This window comes from Equus quagga, chromosome 13, assembly GCF_021613505.1.
Source record: "Equus quagga isolate Etosha38 chromosome 13, UCLA_HA_Equagga_1.0, whole genome shotgun sequence".
Lineage (NCBI taxonomy): Eukaryota > Metazoa > Chordata > Mammalia > Perissodactyla > Equidae > Equus > Equus quagga.
The window spans coordinates 67844140-67866635 of record NC_060279.1 but is presented as its reverse complement, the minus strand read 5'-3'; the positions used below and the strand labels follow the sequence as shown (position 1 = coordinate 67866635).

The 22496-nt window shown below is 41.3% G+C and overlaps 1 protein-coding gene across 2 annotated transcripts in view; it reads left to right on the top strand.

Annotated features, from left to right (window-relative positions):
- The window catches only part of WDR59 (WD repeat domain 59), an 84032-nt gene that overhangs the window by 50997 nt on the left and 10539 nt on the right, over positions 1-22496 (top strand). The window contains exons 15-22 of one of the 2 annotated variants that reach the window (XM_046682272.1): positions 14-109; positions 265-421; positions 962-1031; positions 6759-6912; positions 10671-10727; positions 16500-16633; positions 17757-17838; positions 21260-21372. In XM_046682272.1, the coding sequence (XP_046538228.1) occupies positions 14-109; positions 265-421; positions 962-1031; positions 6759-6912; positions 10671-10727; positions 16500-16633; positions 17757-17838; positions 21260-21372 (863 nt within the window). The remainder of the gene's footprint in view (positions 1-13; positions 110-264; positions 422-961; positions 1032-6758; positions 6913-10670; positions 10728-16499; positions 16634-17756; positions 17839-21259; positions 21373-22496) is intronic. The other variant, XM_046682273.1, reaches the window with a different exon arrangement.

The window sequence follows — 22496 nt, the reverse complement described above, 5'->3', positions numbered from 1 at the left end:
TTGGCTTTTCTAGATCCTGAAAGACACTTCGCTGCAAAAAGTGAAACGCAACCAGAGTTGTTTGGAGCCCTGCCTGCGCCAGCTTGTCTCCTGCCTTGAGTCTTTTGTGGTGGGATTCTTGTACCAACCTGTGCTTTGGTGTTTTGTTTCATTCCTTCCTCCCTAAACTCCTGGGCTCCCTGACTTTGTGATCGTGTATCCTTATTTTGTAATTCAACTTTAAGATAGGTTACGGTGTTTAGGCTGTTGATTTTTAAATTTCAGAACCAAGAAGACAGCGCTTCCAGCAACCCCTTTGCACTCCCAAACTCCGTCACACCGCCCTTACCAACGTTTGCCCGGGTGACCACTGCCTATGGGTCATACCAGGATGCCAACATTCCCTTCCCTAGGACCTCGGGGGCCAGGTTCTGTGGAGCAGGTTGGTCTCTTTTTAGTTCTCTGATTCTAGATTTTGAGAGACGGTGGCTAAGAATATTGTATAGTCTGTCTAAAAAAGTCTCCAGCAGAAAATTTTTCTTTGTTTTTGTTTCCTGAGAACTCAAAAGATTTCTGTAGTAGTGTTATATGATCTGATGCCAAGTTGGCATCTGTGGACAAATTCTAAGAAAGAGTGTTCACCAGAATTAAGTCTTAATTTTTTTCATTCTGATGAGCATGAATTTGAGACTTTACTCAGAGCCCTGATTCTTGACAGGGGACAAGTCCCCTAGCAGAGAAATATAAAGTACCTGTGAAGAGTTTTTCCAAACCGCAGACATCCCGTCTCTCCTGGATCCTGGAGATTCTGACCTCTGTCCTTGTTAAGAATCACTGCAGTCGTGGGCCTTTGCACCTGATGAAAATGTGTCTGGTCCATCTGATAGACTGAGATAGACAACACATTGACCAGTGCTGCCTTAGGATTGTCCACGTCTGGCTCATTGACATGGATGTGCTCATCTGATGTCTCCTTTGTCAGGGTATTTGGTGTATTTCACAAGGCCTATGACGATGCATCGAGCAGTGTCTCCGACAGAACCTACTCCACGGTGAGTCCGGGAGATGCGGACGGAAGCTACATTCACAGGCTGAAGGTGGGCAGACACCTGACAGTGACCGCTGAGTTTGTCTTTGGACACTTGGTTGTAGTTCTTCAGTAAACACCCATTATAAGCTTTACTTGAGAAAGATCAAGCTTCATTAAATTGCAACTAAGCTGAGATTTCTACTGTAGGGTTACTACCAAACCATTAGAAGGAGTAGCTGGATAAAGGCTGTTGTCAAAACAAGGCAAATTCTTTTTTAGTGTGCTTTCCTCCATTGCTAATGTTAAATAAAACATTAAATAAAACTAGAAAAATAGCAGAAAAGATCATCGGTGGGCTGGCCCGGTGGCACAGCGGTTAGTTTCTGACATTCCACTTCGGTGGCCCAGGGTTCACTGGTTTGGATCCCAGGTGCGGACCTACGCACTGCTTGTCCAGCCATGCTGTGACAGGCATCCCACATATCAAGTAGAGAAAGATGGGCATGGATGGTTAGCTCAGGGCCAGTCTTCCTCAGCAAAAAGAGGAAGATTGGTGGCAGATGTTAGCTCAGGGCTAATCTTCCTCAAAAAAAAAAATCATCCGTAATCTCATCACACTAATATCCTACTTCTAACATTACCAAAGTGTGTTTAATTTTTTTTAAATTACATATGTAGTATGTTAAAAAAACTCAACACAGGAGTTTTAAGTTAAAATATGAATATAGCTCTTCCTTTCCGTGTCCCACGGAGAGCCACTGTTAACAGTTTAATATGTTTTCTGGTTAGTTTTTGTTTGTTTGTTTGTTTGTTTTCAGAGGCAACCTAGTGTAGCAAATGGGAGTGTGGATTCAGAGGCAAACTGCTGGGTCCAGATCTTGACCCTGCCATTCTCTGACCTTAGAACTCTGCTTGATTTTCCTCAACAGTAACTTGGGGATGATAACAGCACCTGCCTCCTTGATTTCCTGTGCAGATTGAACGAGTTAGTCCCAGTAAAGCGTTTAGAACGCTGCCTGGCACATTGGGAGTCCTCTAACTGTGTTTCCTCTTATTACTACTGGTTTTTGTTTTTCTAAAAGTTTTTATTAACAGTTTATTGAGATGTAATTCACACAGTGTACAGTTGACCTATTTAAAGTGTACAATTCAATGGCTTTTAGTATATTCATAAATAATGTACACCCATCACTATAGTCAATTCTAGAACATTTTTATTACCCCCAAAAGAAACTGCATCCCCTAGCTGTCACCACCCGCAGGGCTCCCATTCCTGCAGCCCTAGACAAACACCAGTCCACTTTCCGTCTATAAATTTGCCTATTCTGGACATTTCATGCAAATGAATCATATGCTGTGTGGTTCTTTGAAACTGGCTTCTTTCACTTTGTATGTTTTCAAGGATCGTACATCATGCAGTGTCTATCAGTCCTTCATTTCTTTTTACTGCCAAATAATAGTCTATCACATGTATGTAGCACATTTTATTTATTCATTCGTCAGTCAGACATCTTGGATTTCCACTTTTTGGCTATTATGAATAATGCTGCTATGAACGTTCATATACAAGTTTTTGTGTGGACATACATTTTCATTTTTCTTGGGTATATACCTAGGAGAGGAATTGCTGGATCATGTTATAAAGGTTTTTTTCCCTAATTAATGAACTTTATCTTTTAGAGCAATTTTATGTTCATAGCAAAAATTGAGTGGAAAGTACAGAGATTCCCATATACCCCTGTCTCCACACGTGCACAACCTCCCCCATAGTATTGGTTTTTTAAGCTTAAATATTGTAAGTTATATACCATAGACTTCTGGTTCTGTGGTGTGGTGACCAAGATAACTTGGAAACCCTCCTGCTACAAACACCTAGAAATATTGGATGTAGTATAATTAGTGTACTTATGAATGAATAGCTAACAAGAAAGAAAGGAGATGGAACCAGGTGCATGCGCAGGCTCTGCTGTTGCTCTGGCAGGCGGCCAGTGTCTGCAGTAACCCAGCAGGCGAGACCTTGGCCCCACAAGACCTGGGAGCTAAGTGCCAGAGAGCCCCTCCATTGCATGAGGTTCCTTATTTGAAAGGTTAGATTAGACAACAATCACCTGCTTTAAAGGGAAACAAGAATATCTGCATCTGGGCTTTGGGAACAGAGGGAAAAATGTTCCTGTTAGAATGTTTTTCATACTAAGAGTATTTCATTGAGATATAATTTACAGTACATAAATGTGAATGTGTACCTTGATGACCAGCACCCAGATCAAGGTACAGAGCTTTACTCTCACCCCGAAAAGTTCCCTGGTCCTTTTACCCGGAGGAAACCACTCTTCTGACTTCATCATGTACAGTGTACATGTACGATGCCTACATCATTGTAGTTTTAGTTTGCCTGTGCTTGAACTTCATCTAAATAGAATCATGTAGTGTGTACTATTTTATGTCTGGCTTATTTTTGCTCAGCTTAATGTTTTTGAAATTGACCCACATTGCTGTGTGTATCAATAGTTCCATTTTATGAGAATAATACAATTTGTTTATTCATTCTCCTAATGATGGACATTGGATTAGTTCCAGTTTGGGACTATTATGAGTAGACCTACATGTGCAAGTCTTTTTAAGGACATGTGTGTTAATTTCTCTACCCAAGCAGTAGAATCCCTGGGTCATAGGATAGGTGTATGTTTGTTTAATTACATTAGAATTGCCAGAAAGTCTGTCCCCAGTGGTTGTGCCATTTTACATTCTTACCAGCAATGTTTCAGTGTTTCTGGTTGCTCCATGTCCTCTCCAAAACTTGCTATTTTCAATCTTTTCAACTGTAGCCATTGTGGTGGGTGTATAATGTTATCTCGTTGTGGTGATGACTGATGATGTTGAGCAGCTTTTGTGTTTATCAACCATTTGGTATCTTCTTGTGTGATGTTCCTGTTCAAGTATTTTGCCCATTTTTTTTTTGGACTGTGTTTCTTATTATTTATTTGTGGTAGTTCTTTATTCTGGTTGCAAATTCTTTGCTAAATGTATGTATTGATTTTCTCTTAATCTGTGGCTTGTCTTTCTTCCTCTTTAATGATTTCAATAAACAGCAGTTTTTAATTTGATACAGTCTAATCTATCACTTAAAAAATTTCCTGGTTAGTGCTTTTGTGTCCTGTCTACAAAAAATCATTGCCTACCCCAAGCTCATGCAAATATTCTTCTGTGTTTTCTTTTAAAAGTTTATAGGTTTAGTGGGGGGGGGGGGTTTGTTTGTTTTGGTGAAGAAGATTGGCCCTGAGCTAAGATCTGTTGCCAATCTTCCTCTATTTCGTGTGTGGGATGCTGCCACAGCGTGGCTTGATGAGCATTGTGCAGGTCTGTGCCTTGGATCTGAACCCACAAACCCGGGGCCACCAAAGTAGAACATGTGAACTTAACCACTACACCACTGGACTGGCCCCTAAAAGTTTATAGTTTTAAATTCCTTATTTAAGGTCTATAATCTATCTCAAATTAATTTTTGTGTATGAAGTGAGATAGAGATCAAAGTTTATTTTCTTCAGTAAAGGTATATAGTTGTTTCAGCGCCATTTATGGAAAAAACTTGCCTTTCCTCATTGAATTTGCATTTATACCTTTGTTGAAAATCAGTTGACCATGTTTGTGGGTCTGTTTCTGGACTCCGTTTTTTCCTTTGATCTGTTGGTTCCCCGATGCCGACACTGTACTCTTAATGTAGCTTTCCAGAGTAGCCGTCACGTCTGCAAGTGTTCAGTCCTCCGTCTTTACTGTTCTTATTCAGGAGTGGGTCGGCTATTCTAGGTCTTTTGCATTTCTGTAAAAATGTGAAATCAGTTTATTGGTTTCTACGAAAAAACCTGCTTGTATTTTGATTGGAATTGTGTTGACTCTATAGAGCAATTTGGAGAAAATTATCTTTTTTTTTTTATACATGTAGCATAATAACCAGTTTTATAAAACTCAGAAACAAAATTAAGCTATACATTCATGGATACATACATATAATAAGACTGAAAACAAGAACAAGGGAATAAAGCATTCGAAATCCAGAATAGTGGCTATATCTGGGGAGGATTATCTAGGCAGATTAAATGGAGTTGGTGGTATTCTAATTTTTAAGTTGAATGTAACATTTATGGGTGTTCCTTTTGTTATTATGCTTCATAATTTATTTATATGCCAGTATCCTTTGGATTATATCAAAATATCACAAAATTTAATAATAAAAAATCAGAACTGCAATTATAGATTATTTAGAAAATAATGGCTTAGGGGAAAATGTATATATTGCATGATGTGTTTTCACTTAAGCTCTTCTCAGATTAAATTTAATAGATTTGAATTCTTTTTTTTAATGTTGATAAGAATATATTTTGTTTATTTTATTTTTTTAATTGCAGTAACATTGGATTATAACAATATATAGCTTTCAGATGTACATCGTAATATATTTCAAATTCTGTATAGACTACATCATGTTCACCACCCAAAAACTAATCATAGTCCATCCCCTCACATGTGAGCCTAATCACCCCTTTTGCCCTCCCCCCATCCTTCCCCTATGGTAACCACCAATCCAATGTCTCTCGCTGTGTGTTTGTTTGTCTTTGTTTTTACCTTCTACTTATGAGTGAGATCATACAGTATTTGACTTTCTCCCTCTGACTTATTTCACTCAGCGTAATACCCTCACGGACCATCCACGTTGTCACAAATGGCCGGATTTCATCATTTCCTCTGGCTGAGTGGTATTCCATTGTGTATATGTACCACATCTTCTTTATCCATTCGTTCCTTGATGGGCACCTAGGTTACTTCCAAGTCTTGGCTATTGTGAATAATGCTGCAATGAACATAGGGGTGCATGTATCTTTATGCCTTTGTGTTTTCAAGTTCTTTGGATAAATACCCAGTGGTGGGATAGCTGGATCATGTGGTAGATCTATTCTTAATTTTCTGAGGATACTCCATACTGCTTTCCATAGTGGCTGCACCAGTTTGCACTCCCACCAGAAAACTGACATCTTGACAATAAGATGGAATCTTTCAATCTACTAACATGCCACATTTCTCTTTGTTTTGAGTTTTCTTTAATTTCTCTCAGCAGTATTTTGTATTTTCAATGCACATTTTTTTCATTAAATTTGTTCCTAGATATTTGATGTGTTTTCATGCTATTGTGAATGAAATTATTTAAAATTTTATTTCTAGATGTTTGTTCTAATATATAGAAACATAGTAGATTTTTGTAGATTGACCCATCTAAATTCACTTATCACTTCTAGTAGTTCCTAGATTCCTTTGAATTTTTTTTCTTCTTCCTCTCCCCAAAGCCCCCTAGTACGTGGTTGTATATTCTAGTTGTAGATCCTTCTGGCTCTACTAGGTGGGACGCTGTCTCAGCATGGCTTGATGAGCAGTGCTAGGTCCACACCCAGGATCTGAACCGGCGAAACCCTGGGCCGCTGAAGCGGAGCACCTGAACTTAACCACTTGGCCACGGGACCGGCCCTCCTTTGAATTTTCTATGTATACAATCATAGAAGTATTCTCTGCTTTTGCAGATAAAGCATTTTTCACTTCTAAAAGTTCTATTTGGGGTTTTTTTTTTTTTTGGAGTTTCCCTTTTTTTTCCATTTTATCTATCTTTTCCTCTTGATTTCATCAGGAATGGCTAAGAATGGCACTACTTAGAAATATGGAAAGACTCAAGCCAGTGTGGATAATTCTGTGTTTTCAACCACAGATCTCTCTCGGCCTTGTCTGCTTATCATACTGGCTTGATTGCGCCAATGAAGATCCGCACAGAGGCCCCTGGAAACCTTCGTTTATACAGTGGGAGCCCCACCCGCAGCGAGAAAGAGCAGGTCTCCATCAGCTCCTTCTACTACAAGGAGCGGGTAAGCGACAGAGCCCTGGCCTTTGATTCTTGTCCCTCCCTCTGGATTCTTGTTCTTTGTCTCCCTGCCTGTCACACACAGCAGCTAATTAGTAATCCCCCTATGGTCTTTCACTTTCATAGTTAATTTGTTCAAGAAGGACCTTTGCTTTGTTCCTCTCAGTCGATTTTAATTACTGTAAATTGTGTGTGTGGAGGGGAGGGTTAGTTCTTAGGATCCATATTCTTCACTCCCCATCCAACCCTGTCCTTGTAATCCCCATTCGTTAAGTTGATTCCCATTCTTTCAGGTAGAATAATTTAGCTTCAGGTTCTCCTTGGTGTTCTGATGTCTGTCAGCAAATTAAGCGATACTTCTGAAGGCTTGGGATCTTGATATATTTGGAACTTCATAGTTGTGAGAAGTTTTAAAGTTGATCTCTAAGAGGTTTTATACTTTTGTTAAGTCTACACTGAAATACCCATCTGAACAGACCAGTTTATACCAAAGTCACCCGAACCTGTCCTTACGTTCCTGGTTCTTAAGGAACTTACCATCCCTAATGTAGCTATTAAGCTGTCAGAAGCCTTTGGTGATGACAGTGTAGAGAAAGTTGGCACAGCACAGGAATGATCCTGAGAACTTTCCCTGTTGTCAGGTTGAGTATCTGGGCTTAAACTGACATAATGTTCTAAACAGAATTACCACTGAGCTACTAACAAACTCAGTTGTTAGGAATTCTTTGTTGTCTTCCACGAATTGAGAAAAGATGGATTGACTATAATTAAAATTTGTTTTTAAATTGAATTATTTTAAATAAAAAACCAATTTCTAGCAAGTGTTAGCAGTGCCTTTACTTCGGTTGCAGTATGGTGTCTAACCTTGGTTCACACTGAGAGTTGACCATCTCCAAAGTCGAGTCTTAGGGTTGTATGTGACTGAAATGAGTGGCAGGAACTGATGTTGGGCAAAACCATTCAGCTGAGTAGGGAAAATGATTGTTTTTGTTGCCTTTCTGGCCAACCCTTCTTCACATCTCTGATAGAATTCTGCCCCCTTGGTTGTCACAGACCTTCTTGGAACACCTATATCCTCCCAAGTCCTTTATGTCAAAAATGTTTAGGTCTTTTTTCTCCTTTTTCCTCAGACTAGCAGGTAACTGGTTTGAGGATTTGATAAAGTGGTTGGAAAAAAGGCATTTTATTGACATAGTAACCAGACAAACTCATGGTTGGGTAAATGTGGAATTTTCTTTAGCGTCAGGCCCAGGTTGAGGAGATCGTTTAGTCAAACAGGCAGTTCTGAATTCCCTTTCAACTCATGTCATATGCTATTCATTCTTGGCTTGGGCCTGGGCAAAATAGATTGACTAGTACTTTTGACTCTGTGATAGTGTGTAAAGGCCATTTCCAGTCAAAATAACTCCAGTTCCAAGATGGGACCTCTTCTGATGCAGAAGCATTTATAAAACACACATTCACGGTTTTGATGGTCTGGCCTCTTTTACTACAAACACCATAATCAAAAAGAGGGACCACAGGCACATAGATAATTATCTCTTAATCAGATAGGGTCTGCTGGGGAGTGGAGAAAGGATTGTGATATTTCAGTTTGGGGTGACTCCCAGCATGCTGCTTCTCCACAGAAAATGGGCCCTTAGAATCCTCTAGGATGATGAAGTAAGTGGTCTTTAAGTTTTATTTCAGATAGTGACCAAATAAAATAGGGGGAGACACTTTTATTATAATTTCATATGAAAATTTTGTATTGCTATTTAACATTTATACAGAAAAGCTCACAAATCGTAGGCATATAATTCAGTGGATTAACAGCTACACAGGCCAAGAAATAGAACATTACAAGAACCCTAGAAGCCCTGGGGGAGAGAGACACATTTTAATGGATGACATAGTAATTATTAGGTTAAATCATGAAATTGCTGATATTTGACCTTTTTTTTTTAAAGATTTTATTTTTCCCTTTTTTTCCTCCCAAAGTCCCCCAGTACATAGTTGTGTATTTTCAGTTGTAGGTCCTTCTAGTTGTGGCATGTGGGATGCCACCTCCGTATGGCTTGATGAGCAGTGCCATATCCGTGCCCAGGATTCGAACTGGCGAAACCCTGGGCCGCTGAAGCAGAGCGCATAAACTTAACCACTTGGCCACGGGGCTGGCCCCTTATTTGACCATTTTTTACTTTAAAAAAAGTTTCATGTGGTTCAACCTAATAAGAAGTTAAAGTGAGTAAGTCAGTTATTTTGTGATGACTCTGGAGTAAATTCATCTCTCTTTGAGCCTGTTGATGCCCATCCCATTTATACAGGGCATGGGGGGTGGTTAAAGAAATGAAATATGGCCGTGATATCTTATGTAGACCGTCTTATCTTCCTAACGGAGGTCAATACAGTTTTATCCCTTGAGGGGTATTTTTTTGATCCTCAGGTGTTTTAGTTTCACATGTCAAATAATCATTTTTAGTACTTTTGTTCTGGAAATGATTCTAGTTTACTAAATTTCTCAGTGCTTAAGTCTTCACTTTCAGCTTAAATTTTTCTCCTTCATATTTTTATTCTCTTTTTTAGGTCTCTACCCCTGAGATCTTTAAATGAGTTAAGAGTAAAGGAAAAGAATAAAACTACATAAAGTATAGCAATGAAGGAATTATAGAGTATTTTGGAGACTACAGAAAAATCTTTCTAGAGCCATTGGGGATTACTGCTCATTTCTCTTGTTTTTGTGTGTTTTTAACCTGCTCTACTTAGGTCATATTGTTATATTCATCCAAATCTTCTCCAGATGGAATTTCAAGGTTTGCTCCTACAAATTTAAAAAATGTGAGAGACCTAAAACAACCATCAAATTCTGTAGGCAGTTAGAAAGCACAGAGAGATGCTAACATTCATTTGGTAACTGGACCAACTATTAGTAGTTGATGAAATACTGTTTATTCCTAGGAGAAATCAGAAGGCCCGGAACTTAAGAAAAACATTAGACATTGCCCTATAAACATTTAAAAAATTTTGCAGCCTTCCACATTTGCTTCAGTGTATATTACTAAAATAGCTCTAACAAAGAAGTGGGGAGGTCTTGAAGTTAATAGAATAATTTCTGACTTCCAGAGTCAGTGTTTTACACTCCCAGTTTCACGTTGATGCTCGTGCTGTTAGCGAGAGTGCCCTCAAGAGTCGAACTCTTCCGTGTAAGCTCCCTCTTTCCCTCCATTTCTCTTAGGCTCCCATTCCCCATGGAATCGCTCTGAGAATAGTCCTGCAGTCCCAGCTAAGACTCCGATTTCCCCAAAGCCCCGCAACCGCACACCGACAAAAAATTTGGTATTGAGTCTATTGAAGAACTTCTTCCTTTGTAGGAATGAGAATCTTCTCACACATATGTGTGCCCTTGAAGGGGAAAGCAGTCCTCCAGCCGTTTCTCCACTCGCACTGTGATCTTAGTCCTCGTTAGAAAACTGCAGACCTTAGTTCCTTTGTCAGAGCTGTGTGGGTGCCAGCCTCCTTCTATCTTGAAATATGTTTCGAACTGGAGGACGATGACAGTGAAGCCGGTTTGGAGTGTGATGGTTGGGAGGGAGGTGAGGGAATCCAAATATTGCTGTGCTCAGGTTCAGATTCTTAAATCATTTCAATCCTGATTTTGCAGTATATTATGGTACCGTTTAATCCATCAGATATGTGGGAAACTTTCATTTTATTCTATTTTTTCCTTTTAATTTTCTTGGTGTTTTTCTTCCCTCCTCCTGGGTGTAACGTTTTCACGCACAGATGTCTCCTCGCTCTGCCCGGCGACGTTGGTCCATACAAGCAATTAACGACTTCCCGGTACTGTGCGCTGTGCAAATGCTCTCCTTAACTAATCCTGTCTCTGCCCAAAGGCCCAAGAATAAAATGCCACCTCCCTGGCTTTGAGGAACCTGAAATGACAGGCTGGCTGGTTTTTGGGACCAGCATGATAAATTTTTCACTCTTGGGAGTCAGGTGCCAAGGACTGTCTCCTTGTTCCAACACGGTTTCTGGTGGGTGAATACTGAGATGGTTAAGGATTGTGAATGGACTTCTTTGAAAATGAAGCTAAATACTGGGTTTCTTGGAAAGAACCCCAATTATAAGCCTTTAGCTCACCTGATTTCATTTGGAGTATTTGTATAATTTCACATAGCTTTTAAAAGCCTACCTTTGGCATGGGGGGAAGCAGAGGAAGATATAAGAGTCTTCCACCATTTTGTCTCTCTGTTTTTATCGACTTGGTCTAGTTCAAAGAGAGAAGTGCCCACCTGCTTCATTGGCATGACACATAAGCCAGTTTTTAATCCTTTGGGAATTTTCTGGAACATATTTTTTCCTTACCATCAATATTTTGCATTGACAATAAAACTACTATGGACATCTCTCTTCCTTTTCTTTCTTTCTTACTCACTCCTGTCGGCCATCTCCCCTCTTCTGTCTTCCTCTCCCACTCCCTTCATGTTTCAGTAGTGCCAAGGTGACCTCGAGCTGTGCAAGGCAGCCTTGAGGCTTTTGTGTAAATTTCATTTGGTGTAAAAAATGTTTAGGGGAACAGTCCTGTAGCCTTTTCATATGAAAACCAGTTGAAATCAGGAGCCCTGATTAGCAACTACCACTGCTGCCAACAACTTGCAGGTGGAGCAGCCAACGTGACCACCTTCCCTCAAAAAGCCTATCCCAGGGAACCCGACTGCTGAATTTCCACTGATTTTCCAGAACTCTCTGCTCCCGCCGCTATTTAAATAGGAAGTCATTTTGATTCACTGCCCACTCTGCTGATTATGCATTGTTGATGGGGTTGCTGCGAAGCAGTTGGTGGCTTATTCTTGGGCTGTTTTTACATTTAACCCATTTATTGGCATCAATGTTGCCTCCGATTGTAGCAGTAACGCTGGTGGTACAGTCGCAAGCTGGCTATTGGTTGTCATTCAGTGCTATTTGCACCAGTGCCTCCCTCCCCGCCCCCCCCCCCACCCCTCTCTTCCCTGTCCTCTTTCCCATAATTCCATGAATACCTTCTTGGTATGTTTAAAGGAGCATCTTGGTGCTCATCATGTGATAATTTGTCTGTCTTGCTTTGTCTCTCTTCCCTCAGTCTCTGCTCATGAAATCTGTGGGGAAGGGGCATTTTCTGTTGATGGGGCATTGAGAAGACCTAAGAGAAATGCACAGTCCTTTGCCTCCCAGAGGTACTGCTTTTATTGCACAGAAAAGTATCCACATTTTAGCCCGTCAAAGTGGGACAGGAGCAATGCAGGAGGTGTAGGGGGCTTTGGGGCCATAGTGCCCTTCCCTCACCTGGAAAGATCAGCCACACCTCAGCCTGGTGTATCATTGTTGTCTGCGTGTCATTACCTGACAGTTGCACAGACAAGAGAGACTCAAAATCTCCAAAAAGATACTAAGGGAAAAAGAAGTCTTGGGGAGGTGTGGATGGAATATAAACTCTTTTGTTGCCAAAGCACTGGAGGAAATGCCCTGAGAAATTGTCCATGCCCATTAGGGAGTAGCAGGCACCCGGGGCCCCAACATCTGTTTTGAGATTTGGCGTGTCTTCACTTAGGCAGTCTTGTTTTATTTGAATCCCCAGAATAATTGGCCACTAGACAGGATTACTACACAGTCACTATCCCTGTAGCCTGAAGGGGAGATATTTCAAATACTAAAATCACCAACTAACAAATTAAAAAAAAAACAAAAAACTGTTTTGTGACCTCAACGATTTTTGATAATTTTTTTGTAGTTCTTCCTTGCTGGATTAAACGGATGAGTAGTGCTGTCCCCATGAGTGCTTTCACAGTTGGGTTCTTGGTGGCAGCTGTAATTAGGGGGATCCTGTGTTGGGGAACGTACTTCTATTCTAGGCTCAAGGGCAGCTTAGTGAGGTTCCAGAAAACATTACCGGTATGTCAGTATAGATCAAACAGAGAAGCACTTAGAAGCCTCATGTCTCAAGAAGTTCATGAGGAAGTCCCAGGAAATAGACTGTGATTTCCATAGTTCAGTGAAGGATGATTACAGAAAATTGTCCAAGACCACTATCTTTACATTTTCATCAAGTACTTATTGATAATTCGCGTTGGTTGTTTCTCCTGATTTCTGTAACCCAAGACTGCAAATGGGCCAAGGGTCCTAAGACCTCACTTTGGACTCTGAGTTTCTTTCTCTCTGAATGTGCCTCACGCTAAAGAACAATGCAGAAAGGAGATTAAACAATGTGAGGTTCAGCCTTTTGAGCCCAGCCTGAAATACAGCATCTTAGTCTGAGTCTGGCGTGCCTCTGTGAAGCCATGTCAGGAGCTGCTTACCTCTGCCCATCTTCAGCTCACTGCTCTGGCTCAGCAGAACACAGTCACAAGGTTTCACAGAGAAGCAACTTTAGAAGTGAGTAATGGAAGAGGATAGTGTGTTGGTTAGGCCTCACTAGAACCAGATGTTGATCTCCTTGTATGCAGAAATGGACCACTTCTTTCATTTAAAATGGACCAAACTGTTTATATATTAACAGTAGCTTAGTCAGGACTTAATTTTTTTTCCCTTTTTAATCTAAAATCAGACTCTTAAAAACAGGTTAGCAGGTATGGGCTTTGCAGTCTGACAGGCCTGTATTCAAATCTCAGCTCTTTTTTTTTTTTTTGGAGGAAGATTAGCCCTGAGCTAACACCTGCTGCCAATCCTCCTCTTTTTGCTGAGGAAGACTGGCCCTGAGCTAACACCCATGCCCATCTTCCTCTACTTTCTATGTGGGACACCTACCACAGCATGGTGTGCCAAGCGGTGCCATGTCTGCACCCGGGATCCGAACCGGCAAACCCCAGGCCGCCAAAGTGGAACGTGCACACTTAACTACTGTGCCACCGGGCCGGCCCCACATCTCAGCTCTTATGAGTGCGGCCTTGAGTAAGCCTGACATCCTCATTTGTAAAAGGGAGGCAGCGCCCCCTCTGTCGGAGAGCTCTGGGGAGGCTCACGCTCGCACAGAGTGAGCAGTCCATAGCAGGAGCTAATGTTAATAGTAACGGACAAGTCTTTAAATCCTAAGTCAAACGTCTGTACACTTGGACTTGTGTCCAGGACGTCTCTCATTTCCCTCATAAGAAGTCCTCTGTAGCCATTTGGAGGTAAGGCTCTGGGGAGAGAGGATAATTGCTCATGATCTTCCATGTCCATTACCCAGGGCCCTCTGCTCAAGTATCTTTGACATTCTAAAATGATCATTTTTAGAAATAATTCAATTCTGCTAGGAACAACATTTTTGAGTGAGCTGGTCTATTTGCCAATGAACCACTTTTGGCACGTGGGCCTTGATATTATGCTTTTGTTAGGTTTACTTAAAGAGTCAGGGAATTGGGGTTGTTTTCAGTGTGGTCTGAAAACTATAGAGCCCATCCCTCATGGGGTGACCATTTATTTCTTCTGTTTGGTTAAATGGAGCTATGGTGAATTACTCAGTTGTGAAGTGCTTCTCATTTTCTCTTTGTAATAAGGAGCCGGAGTGACTACCTGGAACAGTGTTTTAGAAGCCTTCCAGCCAACCCAGAAGACCCACTGAGATGGATCATATTCCATTCCAGATGGAATCTTTTTAGTGTAGCTCTTTTTTTGTTTTTTTAAATTCCAGTACCCTAAATGTTGCCTGAGATGACCACTTATGTGGGACCTGTGGGTATGTTGTTTCCTGGGGTTTTTAAACCCCTGGAAACCTGGATGAAAATCACAGTGACGTGAGTTTGTGTACACATACCCTCCCTCTTCTAGTTAGCCACATCGTGCCATTCCTGTCACTGCCGGACAGATGGATGCCAAATTACCCTCCCTAAAACAGGTCATGTCACAGTGTTTAGTGCACGTGTGACCACATCCATCTTGTGTCGGTTAACACTGCCTCGCTCCAGCCCATTCTGACAGGTTGTTTGCTCTTTACCACGTTCTCCCCTTAGTTGCACCCACATCAGGATATTTATGGCTAAAAGAGTAGTATTTTTTTGAGTATGCACATAATTCGTCTTTAGAAAATGACCAGGGCAAGCAGAGAATTGAAGGGCAACCTCACAATAATAGATTAACCTTCCTCATGTATTGCAGAGTTATGACTTGTGTATGGATAAATAGTAAATAGTAACTGAACTGCTTCTTAAGATCAAATGATTTAAGGTTCCAAATGGATAATGTAGTATATGTATTTACAAATTATGATGAACAATTCAGATACTTCAGCTAAACTTCTTCATTTACCTGCCATGAGCTAAGGCTAGATGTCCTGGATTTAGTAGGTTCCATAACACGGAATTACATGCATTGGACAAATTTGGGGATTAGATGGGACGTCATTGGTCAGAAAAACCTGACTAACTCAGGAAAGAGTGATTGTGTAAACATCACTTGTAGAAAATGAATTTATTTGTGAGTAATCTAAATAATGATCTAATCTAAATTCCTGAGAACTTATATACATCCATAATAATTATAGAGTTTTAAATTTCACTTTTTCAGATTGCCCAGTTTTCACTCTCACCTTTCCATTGTACCTTTATTAACCTTGTGAGATAGGAACAGCAGAACTCATCATGAGCCACAGGTTATCAGTGGGCGAAGAGAGTGACATGAGACTGAGTTCACAGCAAATAAGTAACCTGCCCTGGGTCACACTGAGCCAGTACATGTGGTAATAATACCAGTAAACCTTGGTTTTCTGACTCCAAATTTCAGGCCCTTTCACTAGCTCTTTCTGCTGCCTTTGCTAATAAATATGTCACTTCCCTCCTGAGTTGAATCACTTTGGTGACCCCCTTTTTAACTTCTGGCAAGAAAATAGAATATTGCCCCCTTGGCAGGTTGTCATTTTGAAGATACCAAGTGGGGCTACACTCTAATAATTCTCATTTTTCAGGACATCTCTCATTTCCCACATATGGGCTCCTCTAGCCGTTTGTAGGTAAGGCTCTGGGGAAATAGGATAATTGCTCATGACCTTCCTTGTCCGTTACCCAGGTCCCTCTGCTCAGGTATTTTTGACATCATAGATGATCACTTTTAGAAATAATTCAACTCTGCTAGGAAAACAGGGTAATTCTCCTTGAGCTGCTAAGCTTCTTGGTCTGCCTACCGTAGATTAAGGTTTGCAGAGCGCACACTGCTGTGTCTGAATTAAATTTTCAACAAATCCTATTAAGACTGAGAATAAAAAAAACTTGGATTAGATTCAAGCAGGAACTTTGAACCTAGGGCTGAACCCAACCTTAAAAGTTGCTCTTCTCCCACATTTTTGTGGTCTTTACTAACTTCTTTACCTGCTGCTCTTTCTTTCCTTATTTTTTTAACTCTGGCTTCAAGGTGTCTGTTTTTGAGCACCTGCAGAATGCATACAGCACTGCAGTAGGTGCTTGTTTTCCTGTTAGGATTTTGGACCAAGAGCTCAATGCCCTTTGTCATCCTTTTATTTCCTACAGATGCTGATTCATGTAATTGTGGGCATGATGTAATGCAAAGTGTCTGCAAATTACCAATGACCCAACTCTGATGTGCTCTGCAGCTGTAGGTTTCCGTTCATCAAAATCCCTGTTAGTGATGTCTTGTCATCTCCCCTAGAAATCGAGGAGGTGGAAGAGTAAGCGTGAGGGATCAGACTCTGGCAATCGACCAATCAAGGCTGCTGGGAAAGTTATCATCCAGGATATTGCGTGTCTTCTTCCTGTTCACAAATCATTGGGAGAACTCTACATGTAAGTTCGAGATTTCGAGTATGCCGTGCTCACTTAGTCATGATTATCAAAGTGATTTTGTTGTTGTTGTTCAAGTATTGGAACCTTTTCTTCAAAAGCAGTTTTAGGAGAAGTCCGGTATATTAGCTTTCTGTTACTGCATACCAAATTACCACAAACTTAGTGACTGAAAACGACATACATTTATTGTCTGGCAATTTCCATGGGTCAGGAGGCTGGGCGTAGCTGGGTCCTTGCTCAGGTCCTAGCAGGCTGAAATCATGGAGTCGGGCAGGTGGTGGCCTTATCCAATCCTCAGGGTCCTCTTCCAAGCTCATTCAGGTTGTTAGAATTCAGTTCCTTGCAGCCGTAGAAGCTGTGAATTTTATCTTGGAGACCAGCAGGAGAGTCTCGCTGGTGCTACACCTTCTTTCTAAGGTTTCACCCGATAAGGTCAGGCCCACCCAGGATAATCTCCCTTCTGACAAATTCAAAGTCCACTGATTATTAACTTAATCACGGGTGTGATAACCCATCCATATTCACTGGTCTTGTTCACATTTAAAGGGAGGGGGTTATACAGAGTGCATACAGCAGGGAGCAGAAGTCTTGGGAACAGTCTCAGCATTCTGCCTCCCACACCCAGTAAGTAAAACAGATAGAGCAGAGCCACTTTGGTTGACGGGAGTTGGGAGGTGAGTGACTGGCATACAGAGGCTGTCCTGTGGTTCCCCTTCTTCCGAAACTTGGACACGTAACAAAAGCATTTATGTTTCGTAGTATATGTACAGCACACTACTCTGAGTTAGAAACTACAGTCAGTATTGCGCATATTTAAATCAATTTTTATTTGACCCTCAAGCCTGGGAACTCCGCAGGAGAGCTGGTTGGTAAATTGGTCTTTGAGTCTGACTTCCAAGAGGTGAGCGATTGCGCCTGCCCCAGGCCTGAACCCACAGCATACCATCAGCTGTAGGAAAGCTTTTTCTCCCTGTCATGTAGGAAGGGAGCTTAAGGCCAACACAAATAAAACATTTCGAGTGACAACCAAAGGCACAGTTTTCAGTCTGTTTGTTAAACCAGTAGTAATTGATTTAGGAAGTTAGACTAGGAAGAAACGTTTTTATTCTTTTTTTAATTTCAGATTGAATGTAAATGATATTCAAGAAACTTGTCAGAAGAACGCCGCTTCTGCCTTGCTTGTTGGAAGGAAGGATCTTGTCCAGGTAGCGTCCGTCCCTTTTGCTGGAGATTGGGATTTTTCTTTCTGAGCAGGGTGTTTTCACTTTATAGTTGTGGTTAAGTGACATTTCAAGATGTACCGTCTATTTTGCAATTCCCTTCCCATTTTCTTTGGCAACTACAGGGCTAGAGAGCTTTCTCAATCCCTTGGACATTTCTGTATTAGTCCTTAGTTGAGAAGGTCCTAAACTAAGTGTTTACTAAATATTTTTGATTCCGTCTCTTTCTGTTCTGTTGCCGTGTGACTGTTGCATGCCTAAATTTGGGTGTCCGTATCCGTTTGCACCCTCAATTCTGTTCTGTTTGTTTACTTTTAAAAATGCTTCATATCATAAAATGTTTACCAAAGTGTTCCTTTAGACGGACACAGGTTCAGTTTTAAAATATGATGTAATGTTACAGAAATTTAAATTTCCTTCATCTTTGCAGCAACACATCAGTGTAGAAAAGCTGCTCTTATGTTGTTTTTTTTAACAGCTTTATTGAGATACAGTCCATAGACTAGGGGATTCATGCATTTAAAGTGTACCATTCAATGGCTTTTAATATATTTACAGAGTTTTGCAACCATCACCACAAACCATTTTAGAACATTTCCATTACCTCAAAAAGATACCCTGCACCCCTAAGCTGTCACTTCCCAATCCTCTCTTCCCCCACCTAGTCCTAGGCAGCTGCTCGTCTGCTTTCTGTCTCTATTGCACCTTTTTTTCTTTAGTGTGAGGATTAGATTGAGCAATGGAAACTACTAGCTATTGTCTTATCAGCTCAGTTTTTTCATTATAACCCTCCAAACAACTCAGAGCTAAGGCCTTCCTTTGATTTTTATATGCTTAAAAAATTCCTAAGATTTCCATTTGTGTGTGTGTGGTTTTTTTTTTTTTTTTTTTTTAAGATTGGCACTTCGGGCCGGCCCGGTGGTACAGCGGTTAAGTGCGCATGTTCCGCTTCGGCGGCCGCGGGGTTTGCCAATTCAGATCCCAGGTGCAAACATGGCACCGCTTGGCACACCATGCTGTGGTAGGCGTCCCACATAGAAAGTAGAGGAAGATGGGCATGGATGTTAGCTTAGGGCCAGTCTTCCTCAGCAAAAAGAGGAGGATTGGTAGCAGATGTTAGCTCAGGGCTGATCTTCCTCAAAAAAAAAAAAAAAAAAAGATTGGCACCTGAGCTAACATCTGTTGCCAATCTTTTTTTTTTTTCTTCTTCTTCTTCTTCTTCTTCTCCCCAAAGCCCCCTAGTACATAGTTGTATATTTTAGTTTGTGGGTCCTTCTGGTTGTGGTATGTGGAACGCTGCCTCAGCACAGCCTGATGAGCAGTGCCATGTCCTCGCTCAGGATGCGAACCAGCGAAACCCTGGGCCTCCGAAGCGGAGCGCGCAAACTTAACCACTTGGCCACGGGGCCAGCCCCTCCCTTTGTCTTCTAATAAACACTGTCAAGTTTCTGCCCCAAACCCTTTTAGGTGAAATTTAGAGTCATGGATTTAATCTATTTCTCTAAGCACCCAGCCATCTAAATAGTTACATGAACACTAAGAAGACAAAATGAAGTAGTAGAAATAGTGTGGCGTTTATAAGAGGAGGCATAGGTCCAACTCAGCTCCCTGGTTGGGTGGCCCTGGGCAGGAGATTTCAGACTCTCTCAGCCTCTGTATATTTGTAAAATGAGAACCATAGGAAAAATCACCTGTTGGTGAGCAGGTTGGTAAATGCAATATTAAGGCAGATCCAGTGTTCATGTTCTGAAGAAACGTTCTCTGAGGAAAAATTACTTCCTGAAGTGTGTTAATATGTGTGTGTGTATTTTTTTCTTTTTCTTTTTTAAGTTTTCTGTACTTTCCTGGCAGAGTTGATTTAGAAGGTCAGGCTAGTCCAAGTGAAGAGGAAAGACTGTCCCCTTGGGTTCACACAAACCTGGGTTTAAATCTGGCCTCTGTCGCTTTTTTGTTGTGTGACCCTAGGCAGCCACCTAATCTTTCTGAACCTCAATTTCCTCAACTGTAAAATAGGAACAAGACTTTTGAGGTCCTTATGAGAGCTAAATGAGGTAATACATGTAAAATTCCTATACCTATAGATGGTAGGTGGTAAATAGCCAATATATAGTACAGTTACTGCTGCTCTTCTTGCAATTTGTAAATGAGACAGTGTCATCATTTGTGGCACGGGACTGTTTAATGGGACAGAAATGACGTCATTGCAAATGCTTGCAGAATTTTTTTTCTTCTTTATGTACATGTTGAAGATGATGTGTCTACTATTTTGCAAAGAGTTGCAGAAATAAACCTAAGTGTCCACTATTTGTGCTGAAAGCATTTAAGGAAATGTGTATTGTAAGTGAGGAAGTAACATGCCTAAGTTGTCAGCCAGAGTAGTAAACATCCATCCTCTCCTAACCCAGAAAGCCGTGAACTTCTCTCAGCACCCATTCGGGTGGGTCCTTGATTAAAGAGACAGATGTAAGCCTCAGGTTTCTCGTTTGAAGCAATGCTTGTGTGCAATAGTTAAGCGTATTGATGCCACTTGTGATTTAATTGATTTTTTACGTATCTGATGTGTTTCTCTACCTGTTTTTCATTACTTTTATTTGCTTATTCTTTTTCTCCTTGATTCAAAGTCTGTGTCTTCTTCCTTTTGAGCTTCTCACAGGGTCTAGTACAGTGTTCTGCAGTTAGTGGGCATACAATGTCTTGCTACTAAGAGATTTCCCAAAAGTAATGTTCCATTTTCAAAGATGTGGAGGGGAAGGGGCTCTGTTGATGGTGTGATTTATTTAGCGTGTGCTAAATCTTGGATTTAATAGACACTTAATGGACACTCGTTTCTGCTTGATGACTTCAAGCCCCGTGAGATTTCAAGTTTGGAGCTATTCCTCAGATTTGGTGTCAACAAAAAGAAAGCCAAGTCTATTTTGTCTTGGCGTATTTTTCTGTAGCTTCGGAGAGTGTACTGAAACTTCTGTAGTGAAGGCAACACAGTTTTTCATTATTTGGGCAAAGGACAGATCTTCAATGTGATGCAGAATGCTGGGTTTTTTCCTGCCAGTTCACTAACGAAGTGGCAGAAAAAGTCACATGAGTTAGCAGGTAGATAGATAACCTGTTGAAGTTAATTGCATGATGTCATTTCTCTGAAGTTGGCTTAATAAAAGCTTTTAAGGCTAGTGTTTCTCAAACATTATAGTGCATACAAGTCCCCTGAGAATCTTGTTAAAATGCCAATTCTGATTCCGTAGGTGTGGAGTGGGGCCTAAAATTTTCCAGTAAGCTGCCAGTGTCTGCTGCTCTCAAAGTAGCTTGCCTGTAGGTTGCATATGGAGGATAGGCAGGGTTTTTTCATGGTTCCTCTTCCTGTCCTGTCCTTGCTGGTCTGAACTTGAATGTTTCTCTTTGATCTGTCCAGGTTTGGTCACTGGCCACGGTAGCTACAGACCTTTGCCTTGGTCCAAAGTCTGACCCAGATTTGGAAACACCCTGGGCTCGACATCCATTTGGGCGACAGCTGCTGGAGTCCCTGTAAGTTTTGAGAGCTAAAAGTGAGGAAAATGAGTGATATAAATTTTAGGTCTGTAAACACTTTCTATGTTATTGTCTAAGAGAAAACTACGGCGGTCCAAGGAATGAGAGGAAGTGAGATCTTCCTTTTAGTGCTACAGGAGTTCCTGTGCAGAACTAACTTCTTATAGCAGAAGGAACTGCACAATATTTCTCATGTATAACAAGGATTCGAGACTCATGTGTCCTTTAGAGATTGATGCTCTAACCCATAAGTCACGTCAGTCTGAACGCGGAAGTCTGAGCTCTTGAGATGCTCAGTGTCTTGGGTACTGTAGTTTCGCCCCTGAGAGCAGATGAGAGAATTACATGTTGGCTTTCCTGTTTTCCAAAGGCCATGATGCTTTCACCCTATTAGGCAATTTATGAAAACATGAATTTGTGTTGGATCTATTACACTGAAATACGGCAAACTGGAAATACAACATGCAAAATGACTTACAACCAGGTAAAACCACTTGAACCTCCATGGCACTGAAGCCCAGGTCCTGGACAGAGAGACAGAAGCTCTGAGTCCTTCAGGTGGAGGTTTGCCTCACCTGCTTGCGGAGGCCAGACCCGGACTCGTGCTCACGCTTCAGTTGCCTCATGGTGACGCGGGGATAGTAATGCTTGTTCTGCCCACTTCACGTGGAGCTCACATCAGCTAGCAAGTGTGAAAAGACTTTAAAAAATATTAGACATGCTTGGTAGGAAAGCATTAATATTGTTCCATCACAAAGGCCAAGTCCTTCTGATCCCAACCTCCCTAGCATAGTGGGCTTGAAAGGAGCAAAGAGGACATGAGTACCTAAAGGGTAAAAATGTTACTTGTGGGTCTTACTTCGTAGCGCTCATTCATAATTCCACCTCTTGAGTCTGTGGCCTGCGCACCATCCTGTGCTGGTACGGTGTTCTCTGAGCACCTTCCCATCCTTTAGGTTATGTGAATGAAGTATACGGGAGCCCCAGAGAGCAGTGTGGTTCTTCCTAGGAGCTGGGGAGACTGACAGCATGTGTGGCCGCACTCAGAGGTCAGTTTAGTCTCCTTAGTTCTTGGAGTAGCTACATTCAAGTCTGAGCCCAGGCCTGGATGCCAACCAGAA